Genomic DNA, 15,733 nt, shown 5'->3' on the forward strand with positions numbered 1-15,733 from the left:
TCTCTGAGGTGGGAGAGCCAACTTCAGGACACTGGTCCACAAGAGACCTCCCAGCTCCACATAATATCAAACGGCGAAAATCTCCCAGAGATCTCCATCTCAACACCAGCACCCAGCTTCACTCAACGACAAGCAAGCTACAGTGCTGGACATCCTATGCCAAACAAGTAGCAAGACAGGAACACAACCCCACCCATTAGCAGAGAGGCTGCCTAAAACCATAATAAGGTCAAAGACACCTCCAAACACGCCACCAGACATGGACCTGCCCACCAGAAAGACAAGATCCAGCCTCATCTACCTGAACACAGGCATTAGTACCCTCCACCAGGAAGCCTACAGAACCCACTGAACCAACTTTAGCCACTGGGGACAGACACCAAAAACAACGGGAACTATGAACCTGCAGCCTGCAAAAAGGAGACCCCAAACACAGTAAGATAAGCAGAATGAGAAGACAGAAAAACACACAGCAGATGAAGGAGCAAGATAAAAACCCACCAGACCTAACAAATGAAGAGGAAATAGGCGGTCTACCTGAAAAAGAATTCAGAATAATGATAGTAAAGATGATCCACAATCTTGGAAATAGAATAGGCAAAATGCAAGAAACATTTAACAAGGACCTAGAAGAACTAAAGATGAAACAAACAATGATGAACAACTCAACAATGAAATGAAAAATACTCTAGATGGGATCAATAGCAGAATAACTGAGGCAGAACGGATAAGTGACCTGGAAGATAAAATAGTGGAAATAACTACTGCAGAGCAGAATAAAGAATGAAAAGAACTGAGGACAGTCTCAGAGACCTCTGGGACAACATGAAACACACCAACATTCGAATTATAGGGGTTCCAGAAGAAGAAGAGAAAAAGAAAGGGACTGAGAAAATATTTGAAGAGATTATAGTTGAAAACTTCCCTAATATGGGAAAGGAAATAGCTAATCAAGTCCAGGAAGCACAGAGAGTTCCATACAGGATAAATCCAAGGAGAAATATGCCAAGACACATATTAATCAAACTGTCAAAAACTAAATACAAAGAAAGCATATTAAAAGCAGCAAGGGAAAAACAACAAATAACACACAAGGGAATCCCCATAAGGTTAACAGCTGATCTTTCAGCAGAAACTCTGCAAGCCAGAAGGAACTGGCAGGACATATTTAAAGTGATGAAGGAGAAAAACTTGCAACCAAGATTACTCTACCCAGCAAGAATCTCACTCAGATTTGATGGAGAAATTAAAACCTTTACAGACAAGCAAAAGCTGAGAGAGTTCAGCACCACCAAACCAGCTCTACAACAACTGCTAAAGGAACGTCTCTCGGCAAGAAACACAAGAGAAGGAAAAGACCTACAATAACGAACCCAAAACACTTAAGAAAATGGGAATAGGAACATACATATCGATAATTACCTTAAATGTAAATGGACTAAATGCTCCCACCAAAAGACACAGATTGGCTGAATGGATACAAAAACAAGATGCATATATTTGCTGTCTACAAGAGACCTACTTCAGACCTAGAGGCACATACAGACTGAAAGTAAGGGGATGGAAAAAGATATTTCATGCAAATGGAAAGCAAAAGAAAGCTGGAGTAGCAATTCTCATATCAGACAAAATAGACTTTCAAATAAAGACTATTAGAAGAGACAAAGAAGGACACTACATAATGATCAATGGATTGATCCAAGAAGATATAACAATTGTAAATATTTATGCACCCAACATAGGAGCACCTCAATACATAAGGCAAATACTAACAGCCATAAAAGGGGAAATCGACAGTAACACATTCATAGTAGGGGACTTTAACATCCCACTTTCACCAATGGACAGATCATCCAAAATGAAAATAAATAAGGAAACACAAGCTTTAAATGATACATAAAACAAGATGGACTTAATTGGTATTTATAGGACATTCCATCCAAAAACCACAGAATACACATTTTTCTCAAGTGCTCATGGAACATTCTCCAGGATAGATCATATCTTGGGTCACAAATCAAGCCTTAGTAAATTTAAGAAAATTGAAATTGTATCAAGTATCTTTTCTGACCACAACGCTATGAGACTAGATATCAATTACAGGAAAAGATCTGTAAAAAATACAAAGACATGGAGGCTAAACAATACACTACTTAATAACGAAGTGATCACTGAAGAAATCAAACAGGAAATTAAAAAATACCTAGAAACAAATGACAATGGAGACACGACGACCCAAATTCTATGGGATGCAGCAAAAGCAGTTCTAAGAGGGAAGTTTATAGCAATACAATCCTACCTTAAGAAACAGGAAACATCTCGAAAAAACAACCTAACCTTGCACCTAAAGCAATTAGAGAAAGAAGAACAAAAAAACCCCAAAGTTAGCAGAAGGAAAAGAAATGAAGGTAACAATAGCAAAGATCAATAAAACTAAAAGCTGGTTCTTTGAGAAGATAAACAAAATTGATAAACCATTAGCCAGACTCATCAAGAAAAAAAGGGAGAAGATTCAAATCAATAGAATTAGAAATGAAGAAGGAGAAGTAACAACTGACACTGCAGAAATACAAAAGATCATGACAGATTACTACAAGCAACTCTATGCCAATAAAATGGACAACCTGGAAGAAATGGACAAATTCTTAGAAATGCAAAACCTGCCAAGACTAAATCAGGAAGAAATAGAAAATATGAACAGACCAATCACAAGCACTGAAATTGAAACTGTGATTAAAAATCTTCCAAAAAACATAAGCCCAGGACCAGATGGCTTCACAGGTGAATTCTATCAAACATTTAGAGAAGAGCTAACACCTATCCTTCTCAAACTCTTCCAAAATATAGCAGAGGGAGGAACACTCCCAAACTCATTCTACGAGGCCACCATCACCCTGATACCAAAACCAGACAAGGATGTCACAAAGAAAGAAAACTACAGGCCAATATCACTGATGAACATAGATGCAAAAATCCTCAACAAAATACTAGCAAACAGAATCCAACAGCACATTAAAAGGATCATACACCATGATCAAGTGAGGTTTATTCCAGGAATGCAAGGATTCTTCAATATATGCAAATCAATCAACGTGATACACCATATTAACAAATTGAAGGAGAAAAACCATATGATTATCTCAATAGATGCAGAGAAAGCTTTTGACAAAATTCAACACCCATTTATGATAAAAACCCTGCAGAAACTAGGCACAGAGGGAACTTTCCTCAACATAATAAAGTCCATATGTGACAAGCCCACAGCCAACATCGTACTCAATGGTGAAAAACTGAAAGCATTTCCACTAAGATCAGGAACAAGACAAGGTTGCCCACTCTCACCACTCTTATTCAACATAGTTTTGGAAGTTTTAGCCACAGCAATCAGAGAACAAAAGGAAATAAAAGGAATCCAAATCAGAAAAGAAGTAAAGCTGTCACTGTTTGCAGGTGACATGATACTATACATAGAGAATCCTAAAGATGCTACCAGAAAACCACTAGAGCTAATCAATGAATTTGGTAAAGTAGCAGGATACAAAATTAATGCACAGAAATCTCTGGCATTCCTATACACTAATGATGAAAAATCTGAAAGTGAAATCAAGAAAATACTCCCATTTACCATTGCAAAAAAAGAATAAAATATCTAGGAATAAACCTACCTAAGGAGACAAAAGACCTGTATGCAGAAAATTATAAGACACTGATGAAAGAAATTAAAGATAATACAAATAGATGGAGAGATATACCATGTTCGTGGATTGGAAGAATCAACATTGTGAAAATGACTCTACTACCCAAACAATCTACAAATTCAATGGAATCCCTATCAAACTACCACTGGCATTTTTCACAGAACTAGAACAAAAAATTTCACAATTTGTATGGAAACACAAAAGACCCTGAATAGCCAAAGCAATCTTGAGAACGAAAAACAGAACTGGAGGAATCAGGCTCCCTGACTTCAGACTATACTACAAAGCTACAGTAAGCAAGACAGTATGGTACTGGCACAAAAACAGAAATATAGATCAATGGAACAGGATAGAAAGCCCAGAGATAAACCCACCCACATATGGTCACCTTATCTTTGGTAAAGGAGGTGGGAATGTACAGTGGAGAAAGGACAGCCTCTTCAATAAGTGGTGCTGGGAAAACTGGACAGCTACATGTAAAAGTATGAGATTAGATCACTCCCTAACACCATACACAAAAATAAGCTCAAAATGGATTAAAGACCTAAATGTAAGGCCAGAAACTATCAAACTCTTAGAGGAAAACATAGGCAGAACACTCTATGACATAAATCACAGCAAGATCCTTTTTGACCCACCTCCTAGAGAAATGGAAATAAAAACAAAAATAAACATACGGGACCTAATGAAACTTCAAAGCTTTTGCACAGCAAAGGAAATCATAAACAGGGCAAAAAGACAACCCTCGGAATGGGAGAAAATATTTGCAAATGTAGCAACTGACAAAGGATTAATCTCCAAAATTTATAAGCAGCTCATGCAGCTTAATAACAAAAAAACAAACAACCCAATCCAAAAATGGGCAGAAGACCTAAGTAGACATTTCTCCAAAGAAGATATACAGACTGCCAACAAACACATGAAAGAATGCTCAACATCACTAATCATTAGAGCAATACAAATCAAAACTACAATGAGATATCATCTCACACCAGTCAGAATGGCCATCATCAAAAAATCTAGAAACAATAAATGCTGGAGAGGGTGTGGAGAAAAGGGAACACTCTTGCACTGTTGGTGGGAATGTAAATTGATACAGCCACTGTGGAGAGCAGTATGGAGGTTCCTTAAGAAACTACAAATAGAACTATCATATGACCCAGCAATCCCACTACTGGGCATATACCCTGAGAAAACGATAATTCAAGAAGAGTCATGTACCAAAATGTTCATTGCAGCTCTATTTACAATAGCCCGGAGATGGAAGCAAACAAAGTGTCCATCATCAGATGAATGGATAAAGAAGATGTGGCGCATATATACAATGGAATATTACTCAGCCATATAAAAACCGAAATTGAGCTATTTGTAATGAGGTGGATAGACCTAAAGTCTGTCATACAGAGTGAAATAAGTCAGAAAGAGAGAGACAAACACCGTATGCTAACACATACATATGGAATTTAAGAAAAAAACCTGTCATGAAGAACCTAGGGGTAAGACAGGAATAAAGACTGTGTCCTACTAAACCTACTAGAGAATGGACTTGAGGATATGGAGAGGGGGAAGGGTAAGGTGTGACAAAGCGAAAGAGAGGCATGGACATATATACACTGCCAAACGTAAGGTAGATAGCTAGTGGGAAGCAGCCGCATAGCACAGGGAGATCAGCTTGGTGCTTTGTGACCGCCTGGAGGGGGTGGGATAGGGAGGGTGGGAGGGAGGGAGACACAAGAGGGAAGAGATATGGGAACATATGTATATGTATAACTGATTCACTTTTTTATAAAGCAGAAACTAACACACCTTTGTAAAGCAATTATACCCCAATAACGATGTTAAAAAAAAAAATCTTGGGCTTCCCTGGTGGCACAGTGGTTGAGCGTCCGCCTGCCGATGCAGGGGACACGGGTTCGTGCCCCGGTCCGGGAGGATCCCACATGCCGTGCAGCGGCTGCGCCTGTGAGCCATGGCCGCTGAGCCTGCGCGTCCGGAGCCTGTGCCCCACAACGGGAGAGGCCACAACAGTGAGAGGCCCGCGTATCGAGAAAGAAAAAAAAAAAATCTTCCAACAAACAAAAGTTCAGGACCACATGGCTTCACAGGAGAATTCTATCAAACATTTAGAGAAGAGCTAACACCCATCCTTCTCAAACTCTTCCAAAAAATTGCAGAGGAAGGAACACTCCCAAGCTCATTCTATGAGGCCACCATCACCCTGATACCAAAACCAGACAAAGATACTACAAAAAAAGAAAATTACAGACCAATATCACTGATGAATATAGTTGCAAAAATCCTCAATAAAATACTAGGAAACAGAATCCAACAACACATTAAAAGGATCATACACCATGATCAAGTGGGATTTATCCCAGGGATTCAAGGATTCTTCAATATACGCAAATCAATCAATGTGATATACCATATTAACAAATTGAAGAAGAAAAACCATATGATCATCTCAACAGATGCAGAAAAAGCTTTTGACAAAATTCAACACCCATTTATGATAAAAGCTCTCCAGAAAGTGGGCATAGAGGGAACCTACCTCAACATAATAAAGGCCATATATGACAAACCCACAGCAAACATCATTCTCAATGGTGAAAAGCTGAAAGCATTTCCTGTAAGATCAGGAACAAGGCAAGAATGTCCACTCTCACCACTATTATTCAACATAGTTTTGGAAGTCCTAGCCACGGCAATCAGAGAAGAAAAAGAAATAAAAGGGACACAAATTGGAAAAGAAGAAGTAAAAGTGTCACTGTTTGCAGATGACATGATACTATACATAGAGAATCCTGAAGATGGCACCAGAAAACTACTATAGCTAATCAATGAATTTGGTAAAGTAGCAGGATACAAAATTAATGCACAGAAGTCTCTTGTATTCCTATACACTAATGATGAAAAATATGAAAGAGAAATTAAGGAGACAATCCCATTTACCATTACATCCAAAAGAATAAAATATCTAGGAATAAACCTACCTAAGGAGGCAGAAGACCTTTACTCTGAAAACTATAAGATGCTGATGAAAGAAATCAAAGATGACACAAACAGATGGAAAGATATACCATGTTCTTGGATTGGAAGAGTCAAAATGAATATACTACCCACTGTAATCTACAGATTCAATGCAATCCCTATCAAAATACCAATGGTATTTTTCACAGACTTAGAAGAAAAGAATCTTAAAATTTGTATGGAAAAACATAAGACCCCAAATAGCCAAAACAATCTTTGGAAAGAAAAATGGAGCTGAAGGAATCAGGCTCCCTGACTTCAGACTATACTACAAAGCTACAGTGATCAAAACAGTATGGTACTGGCACAAAAACAGAAATATAGATCAATGGAACAGGATAGAAAGCCCACCAATAAACCCATGCACCTATGGTCAATTAATCTATGACAAAGGATGTAAGACTATATGATGGAGAAAAGACAATCTCTTCAATAAGTAGTGCTGGGAAAACTGGACAGCTACATGTAAAAGAATGAAATTAGAACACTCCTTAACACCACACACAAAAATAAACTCAAAATGGATTAGAGACCTAAATGTACTGGATACTATAAAACTCTTAGAGGAAAACATAGGCAGAACACTCTTTGCCATAAATTGAAGCAAAATCTTTTTCAACCCGTCTCCTAAAGTAATGGAAATAAAAACAAAAATAAACAAATGGGACCTAATTAAACTTAAAAGGTTTGCACAGCAAAGGAAGTCATAAAGAAAATGAAAAGACAACCCATAGAATAGGAGAAAATATTTGCAAATGATGCCATAAAAAAGAATGAAATAATGATGCCATTTGCAGCAACATGGATGGACCTGAAACTAACACAACATTGTAAATCAAATATACTCCACAAATAAATAAATTAAATAAGTGATCTAAAGAGGTCAAAAAAAAAAAAAAAGAACAATACAGCAAGTTCTGAAGCATGTACAGTCACTGCAGCAAAGCAGGAACAGCTCCTACTTGCAGAATTCAGGCTACTCTTCAAAGCCCTTGCTCCTATAGATCGTGTCAAATCCAGGAGAAGCCTAGATAATGCCCAGCCTCCATCTGGCTAACCTCCACATTCGCTGATGGTGAGTCAAGGGCAGCAACACTCAGCCCAATTCAGCACACAGGTGACTTGACCAAACAAACTCAGCCAGAAAATTAGCTCTCACTCACCTTCTCACACCTGTACTCCCCAAACTTGACCCCTCGCACCACCTGCTGGTAGATGAGGTTGGTGGCCACATTGTCTTCTGAGGGGTTGTGCCAGGGAGTGAAGACCTCCTTGCGGAAGAAGAGCCTCCACGGGGCGTTGCGCTCCTGGGCGCCCTGCTCCTTGGCATACTGCTCACACTGGGAGATGGCGTCCATGACGTGGTCGCTGCCACTGCCCAGGGAGGACACCTGCGGGCACAGGGCTGGAGGTCACCCAGTGGAAGGGTGAGCAGGCCGGGAAGGACCACAAGGAGACACTGACTGTGCCAACTCTTCTCATTCGGATGGAAAACCAAGGCTCAGAGAGAGGAGGGGCTTGCCCAGGTCACCCAGGAAGCAGACCAGCACGGGACCCCTGGATCCTAACTCATGGGCTCTGAGCTGGCACAGCCACATGGGAGTTCCCATTTCCTAGTACAAGCCTTTGGTGAAACTCTGATGGACAAATGGCCACTGAAAACACGGGAGGTAGCTGTTGGTGAGAAAAGTCCTGGCAAACGGCATCAGACAACATGTGCCTATCACTGGACTTGCTGGGGTGAGGGCTGGGGGTCACCTCTGCTGTGGGTGGTGATGCTGGGTGTGGAGGCAAAATCACCCACTCCCAGGGCCAGCTCAGCAGAGAAGACTCCAAGCCCAGATGTGCCCCGGGAGGTATACACTCTGGCTGGTCAGTAACAAGTGAAGAGGAACTACCATAGCAACCTGATAAGGAATCACATGGCCATTTGCAACTGGGAAAACTGAATCTCAGCGAGCCAGTGGCTGTCTCTCTCTCTGCCATGTTCTTCTTCTGTCACCAGCAGAGGATTGAATCCACCTGCGCACATACGAGTGCAGTGAGCCTTGGATTTCAATCACCAGTGTGCTGTTGGGTTTCTCTTTGGGTGCTTAGGACCTCTCCACGATCCTAAGGAGCTGGGGCAGGACCAGGGTTACCACTGGTTTACAGAGGAGGAAACTGAGGCCCTGGAAGGTCAGTAACCGCGCAAGGGCACCTGAGCCAGTAGGTGGCAGCACTGGGGTGGGAGCTGGTGGGTGACCCTGAGGGCTCCAGGAGGAGGGGCATCAGGGCCAGCCTCACCTTATCAAACAGGGCGATGTAGAGGGAGAACCCGAAGCGGTCCTTGAGCGAGGTCTTGTCGGCTAGCGCGTTGCAGAGCTCCTTGGCCGTGGTTGCCGAGTCTGTCAACAGGGTCTTGGTGGTCCCGTCCATGAACGTCACAGGCAACATGATGGGCTTCTTGGACTTGGTGGCCTGAAAGTGATCCAAGGCTTTGTGGGAATCCTTTCACTTCAGAACATCTCACTCCCTCTGAGCTCCTGGCTCCCTGCTCCCTATGGGGTTGGAGCCCTCGGACCTCAGCATCCCACGGCACATTGCCTGTCCTTGGTCACAGGTGCCCAGGGAGCCCTGCTGTGCTCCCCACCCTGAAAGGACCTTCAGGGTCCCTGAGGTGGGGCACTAGGGCTGGGTGGTTGGGCTCTGCCACATTCAGGGGCTTCTGCCCTCCTGTCATGTAACCATCACAAGACCCTGTGAAATGAACATCTTTACTGTCATGTTGTAGATGAAGCCATTGAGACACAGAGGAAACCCCCTGCCCAAGTCACTTTGACTATAAAGCCAGCAGATGGGAGTCATCACCACTGTGGGCTTTCCTGTTCCAGTAGGCCTGAAATTCCAGAACCTGAGGGTGGGTGCTTGAATGACCACAGAATCCCAAAGTAGGCAAAGTTTCTGGGGCACTGGGGTGCACTGGCGACACACACATACCCACGCCCGGGGGCCACACCTGCAGCTCCAGCCAGCTTGGTGGCTGTGTCCGTGTCCCGTTGACGAAGGTCCTCCTGAGCCGCTCCTCACAGTATGGGGCATAGCCAGGTGGTCCCCCGTGGATGAAGTTCCGCAGGTACTATGGACAGAGGACCAGCTGAGGGGGCCCCACTCCAGCCTCCCTCGGCCTCCCCACCTGTGAGATAGTCTGGGACCTGGGACCCTCTACTGGAGTGCTTGCACCTGGACAAACGTCTCCTCCAGCAATAAAATACAAAGAAATCAAAAGGGACTAAAAACCGCATACATGTGCAGTCAGGGCAATTATGAACAACAGGATACAAAAAGGCCACAAACCAACTGCCAGGAGCAAAAGCAGGGAACTGCCCATGACCCCTGCGTACAGCACCCCCAAGGGGGTGGGCAGACCACCTAAGCCCCCCCCTCCAGCCCGACCCACCAATCCGCCACCGCCCTCACCTCATTAAAGGGACCAGCCCGCCCCCGCTCAGGGAGTGAGCAAGGGCCCCTGTTTCTTGTTCTCACTCCCTCGTGCTAAAGCAGCACGAGTCCCAGTAAAGCCTTGCCTGAATTTCTTGTCTGACCCCTTATCAACTTCTATCGATTAAAGAGGACCCAGGTCGGTAACACCCAGACCGTCAGAGCAGCCTCACCGGGTCTCCTGCCTCTGGTCCCTCCACCCACACTGAACCCGCTCCTCAAGGCCCATCCATCCCCGTCCCTCCTCGGCTTTCCAGGCCTCCCCACTGTCCTCCAGATCAAGTCCACGTCCCTCACGTTTGGCAGCACGGCCACCATGATCCGGCCCTGCCTAGTCTCAGCTGCATCTCCTGCCTCACCCCACACACCATACCCCCTTCACCCAGCTTAACTGCTCCTCTTCCTCCAGGGCCCACCTCCCTGAGCCCGCCCTCTTCGCAGCGCTGACCAGCTGGGTCGATCCAGCTGTCACCTGCTCTGCCTCTGTGTCCCCAGCACCCAGGGCCTGACACTAAGGAGGAGTCACGAAAGGGCCTGAGATGAACGGAAGTGCTTCAGACCAGCATGTGGAGGGTCTAGGGGGCGCTGTTGTCAAGCCCAGCAAACGCATAAATAAAATGGGGCTCGGAGGAGATGGAGTGCAGTGGTGGGTGCCCAGGAGGAGGGGGCCAGGAAGATGGGCCCTGCGGAGGTGGGGAGGCCTGGGAGGAGATGACCCGGGCAGGGCCTCGTTGCCAAGCCCCTCTGAATTTCTTCCCCGTGCTCTGCCCCTCAACCCCAGGGACTGGGCACGGCTCCCCTTCCCACCCCCGGAGGCCAAAAGCCTCCCCTACCTTAACGAACTTCTCAGAGGGGGCGAAGCAGCCCACACAGAGAGACACGAGGATCCAGCCCCGGGCATAGCTGCTCTTGGAGGGGTTGTGAGTGAGCTGCTTGCTGATCTGGCAGTAGATCTCATCCCTAGGCAGGCGGGGATGGGGGGCAAGGACGGGAGATGCACTGCCTCAGAGGGAAAGCCCCACCCCTCCCAGCAGCAGGTAGGATGCTTGCTCTCCCACTTGCCAGAGACCACCTGGGAGGAGGCAGGTGAGGCCAGGTGGAGAAGGCTGAGCCCAGGGCTCTGCGGCTACTGGAGGGGGTCTAGCTTTGGAGATAGGCTCAGCAGGCACGAAGCACGCACGTTCCTGACTCCAGTCCAGAGTCCACGGCCGGGGCCCCATGATCCAGAGGGTGGTGCATACCCTGCTCCTGGGCACAGTGGCCCCAGTCACTGGTGACCACTTTGATGAGAAGCACAGGCTCCCCACGTGCCTCATCCCTCACCAAGCTGCACGGCCTGGGCAGGTGAGTTCACCTGAGCCTAGACCACAGACATGGCAGCAGGTACAATTTCTACTAATGGTAACTGGCAGAGCAGAGACAGGAAGGACAGCTGGGGAGTTGCTCTGGGGGATGGAATGACGTTCTCTTGATATAGTGCTATAATATCTGAATATTTAAATGGCCATGCTTTACTTCTGCAATCAGATTAAAGCAATGAAGGTAGTTTTTCGTTTTGTTTTCATTTTAAAGGGAAATGATACCACCCCTTCCTCACAGGATTTCTGTGAAGAAAAATGAGCCAAGGCTTATACAGCACCTGGCACGGTGCCCAGCACAGTAAAACCCCCGCAGATGCCAGCCTAGCTGCAGCTGTGAAGATGCTGCATGCCCCCTCCAGGGCCAAGGGCGGGACCCACCAAGATGGAGTGACCACCAGGGGGCACTAACTGCCGCTCCTCCCTCTGTGAAGGGCAGGTATCTAATTCAGTGGCTCCCCAATTTTGAGAGCTCATGGACCAATGCAACCTCAAAATAAATTGTGGACATCGCTAACTTATTATCAAGACAATAAGGACATTTAAAACACACCACACACACAGCACCTGCCCACTATCTATATCACAATCATTTTATAAAACAAATGTAATTTTAATATCCAAAAAGTAGGAAGGGCAAAATCTCAGAACAAACAACAGTGCTTTAAATAAATCAAATTTAGAAACATCCTTATTTTTCCCATCTTGCTACAGACCGGTGACAACTATCACCCGTAGCTGGGAGCCCCTGACCCCGTTCGATTCATGGACAGGGAGACGGAGGCCGGGAGGAGGGAGGCATTAGCCATGGCCCCTCAGGGAGTTGGCACCCCAGCCTTCTGACGGTCCAGGGCTCCTGGCACTGTGTTCTCCAGAAGTACCCCTTTAGGTCTGATGGTGAGATAACTGGGAGGCGAATTCTTGCCCTTAAACATACCTTGGGCAGCCACCTTTTCTTCCTGGAGGCTGGCGGTCCCAAGTGCTACATCTCTGGCGAGCGAGGTAGTCACTGGCCTCGAGGAGCAATGAAAGGGAGGCCGGTGACCCCTGGGCAAACCTCTTCCTCTCTGGACCTCATGTCTCCCACTGGGAAAATGACACTTGACCTCCCCACCCGGCCCATCCTGCTGTCCTCCCAGCCAGCACACACAAGTTCACGGGATCAGCTCTCCTAACCAGCCATCCGTGCAGATGGAGTTCTCAGAGAAACCCTATCTGCCTTCCCTCCGCTGATGCAGCTGAGTTGATTCCGTAATTGCTCCTGGAAAGTCATGGATCATCGCAGCTCCTCCCCAACACCCCAGGGACCTGAGCAAAGGCCTCTCCTGGGCCTGCGTGGGGAAGGAGCCACTTGCAGGATCCCAGGCATTCTGACCACAGTAACCCTGACCACGGGCCTGGGCTGGGTACACCGAAGGTGCCGGCAGGGATAGGGTTACAGCAGAAGATGTATGTCAGATAATGCTAGCAACAGCTACCGTTTACTGAGTGCCCACTGTGTAGGTCCTGTGTCACACTTTCCATAGTTTTATCTGCCCACAAGCCTACAAGGTAGGTACTTTTATTATTCCATCTTTACAGATGAAGAAACTGAAGCTTACAGAGCTGAAATCACTCTACCAAGGTCACACAACCAGCTGGCAGCAGAGCTAAACCCAGGCCTGGTAGCTCTTAAAGTGACAGAGCTACCACTCAGCCAACAAAAGCCTCGCAGGTCTGCAAGTGCGGGATGCCTCCCCTGATAGCTGCCCCCTCCCTGTGCCCCTGCCCCTCAGGCACTGACCGGAGTGCTGGCCGCAGGATGCCGTTGCCAATGATGAAGTGCAGCTTCTCCAGGTTGGAGGTGGGCCGGTCCTCCAGCATGCTGTTGCCCTGCACCGTGGACTCTCCGTCATGCAGCCTCTTGGTCACCTGGGCCACAGGGAGGGGCAAGGCTTGACCAAGGCCCTGCTGTTTGCCTGAGTCTGCCCACTCCCCCGGAGAGCAGAATCCTGGGAGTAGCCAGAGAGCTGGCTCCCCACCACTGTCACAGCCCCGCCCGTGCAGAACAGATGCTGGGTGGATACCTGGCCCGGTGCTACGCGCTTTTGGGGATAAGGCTCCACTGCAGCCTCCTTGACATCTACCCCCAGCCCTACCCCAGGGAAGTCCCCTCAGCCAGGCCAGGGGCTCCTCTGACTCCTGATGGGATCCCTATCTCTCTGAGGTGGGCCACACACCACTCCGACACCCAGAGTACACCTGGGTTCCAAACACCCGGCCACCATCACCTGTCATTAACTCCCCGGCTCCTGTGTGAATAGCCTTGGGCCTGGGTTCTTATAGATGGGCTTTTCCTCTCTGGTTCCACATGAGCCACAACGCCAGCCCCGCGCTCTGCCCAGAAACAGGGTGAGTGGCGGGAGCACGCCCCTGCAGGCAGTCCTCATGTCTGCTGAGCACCCACGGCCATCATCTCATGCCATCATCCCAGGAAGCCACTAGCAGGCATTTTCTTCCCTGGGTGCCTTGGATACCGAGCAGTGGAGCTGGGACTCAGATCTGGGGTAACATAGCTACAAGACTGGATTGGAGCCTCAGATGGGGAACAAAATGAGGACACAGACAAAGCAGGCTGAGGAAGCCCAGGAGAAACAGCCTGACTCTGCTGTAGAGGGGAAGGCTTCCTGGAGGAGGGGACCCCCCCCAGGCACAGAAGAGGAAGGAGGAATTTTAGGCAGAGGGACCGGTGTGCACAAAAGCAGGGGCACGGAGGAACCAGTCCCTCTGCACCGTGAATGCCTTAGTTTGTGTCTGTCGGCCCTCCCAGCCTGGACAGTCCTGGAACAATGGGCCAGGACGGTGCTCAGAAAACACAAGGTGACTAAATGAATGACAGACAAACTAATAGTGTTAATGCCCCATGGGCACTCTTATCCCACAGAAAATTCTCATTGACTAAAAGGTCCCTGCATCAGGGCTTCCCTGCGGGCGCAGTGGTTGAGAGTCCACCTGCCGATGCAGGGGACACGGGTTCATGCCCCAGTCCGGGAAGATCCCACACGCCGCAGAGCGGCTGGGCCCGTGAGCCATGGCCGCTGAGCCTGCGTGTCCAGAGCCTGTGCTCCGCAACGGGAGAGGCCACAACAGTGAGAGGCCCGCGTACCGCAAAAAAAAAAAAAAAGGTCCCTGGATCAAAGGCAACGGGTCCATGCCCTGGCATGTCCTCCCTCTCACCATCTGCCACTCCAGCCCTCCCCAGCTCTCGTGGCCCATCTTCCGGGAAGCATCCCTGACCGACCCCAGCCTGAGAACAGCGCCCTTTTCCTTGCATCCTGTCTGCCTGATCACATCCAACGCTGTCCTGCTGGCCGTCCTGGTCCCCTGAGCACAGACAGTATCCACTCCACTCCTGTCCCTGTTGGTCCCAAGCCCAGCCTTGCCCCAGCCTGGGCCACCAAGGCCGTGCAGGGTCTTTTCTGACCTCCTCTGTCAGTTTGGACTTCTTCTTCAAGGTCAAGTGCACCAGTTTGTGCCTCACGCTGCTCTTCTTCTGCCCCTCGGGGAGCTGGGCCTGCCGGACAAACAGGGGTCAGAGTCAAACGAGTGGACCGAAAGTAATGACAAGAGCAGTTGACAATGTGGTTAGAATTGTCTCACCTCCACACTAACGTGTACCACCCCAGCCCATCAGCCAAGGGACAAATGGGAAAACTGAGACTGAAAAGTGTAATAACCCACCCACCGCCTCCCAGCAAGTCAAGATTGAAGCTGGCTCTGACTGCAAAGCCTGTCTGCCCTGCCATGTGGCCTCAATCGTGGTCAGCACTTTACAGTTTATATCAAGCTCACACTGTTCGTTCCCAGGAGTAGACAGAGGAGGGCAGGGGTCAGGGAGGTGAGGCAGAGGCAAATTTTAGGGTGTTCCTTCTGCTGAGGACCCCTTAAGGCTGGGGGGGTCCTGGAAGGGATCCTGGCCAGAGGGCACCTGCGACTCACCTCGCCCTCGCCCTGCAGGGCCTGAAGCTCCCTCTTGTATGTTTTCTTGCCCAGAGTCTCATAAATCTTGGTCATCACAGGAATCTTCTCGCTGCCGTCACTCATGGCCGTGTGGTACTTGGGCTCAGGGAGGTCCCCCATGAACCGGAGGACAGTGATCCAGACCGCCAGGGCCGCCTGGGGACAGAC

At 47.7% G+C, this 15,733-nt stretch overlaps 1 protein-coding gene across 1 annotated transcript in view; it reads right to left on the reverse strand.

Moving 5' to 3' along the window:
* The window catches only part of MYO7A (myosin VIIA), a 102,653-nt gene that overhangs the window by 34,159 nt on the left and 52,761 nt on the right, over window positions 1–15,733 (reverse strand). The window contains exons 25-31 of the mRNA XM_065881628.1: window positions 15,545–15,721; window positions 15,030–15,119; window positions 13,350–13,477; window positions 11,042–11,168; window positions 9,727–9,846; window positions 9,015–9,188; window positions 7,892–8,119 (exon numbers count right to left, since the gene is read on the reverse strand). Of these exons, the coding sequence (XP_065737700.1) occupies window positions 7,892–8,119; window positions 9,015–9,188; window positions 9,727–9,846; window positions 11,042–11,168; window positions 13,350–13,477; window positions 15,030–15,119; window positions 15,545–15,721 (1,044 nt within the window). The remainder of the gene's footprint in view (window positions 1–7,891; window positions 8,120–9,014; window positions 9,189–9,726; window positions 9,847–11,041; window positions 11,169–13,349; window positions 13,478–15,029; window positions 15,120–15,544; window positions 15,722–15,733) is intronic.

The sequence above is a fragment of the Phocoena phocoena genome, chromosome 8 (genome assembly GCF_963924675.1).
Source record: "Phocoena phocoena chromosome 8, mPhoPho1.1, whole genome shotgun sequence".
NCBI classification, from domain to species: domain Eukaryota; kingdom Metazoa; phylum Chordata; class Mammalia; order Artiodactyla; family Phocoenidae; genus Phocoena; species Phocoena phocoena.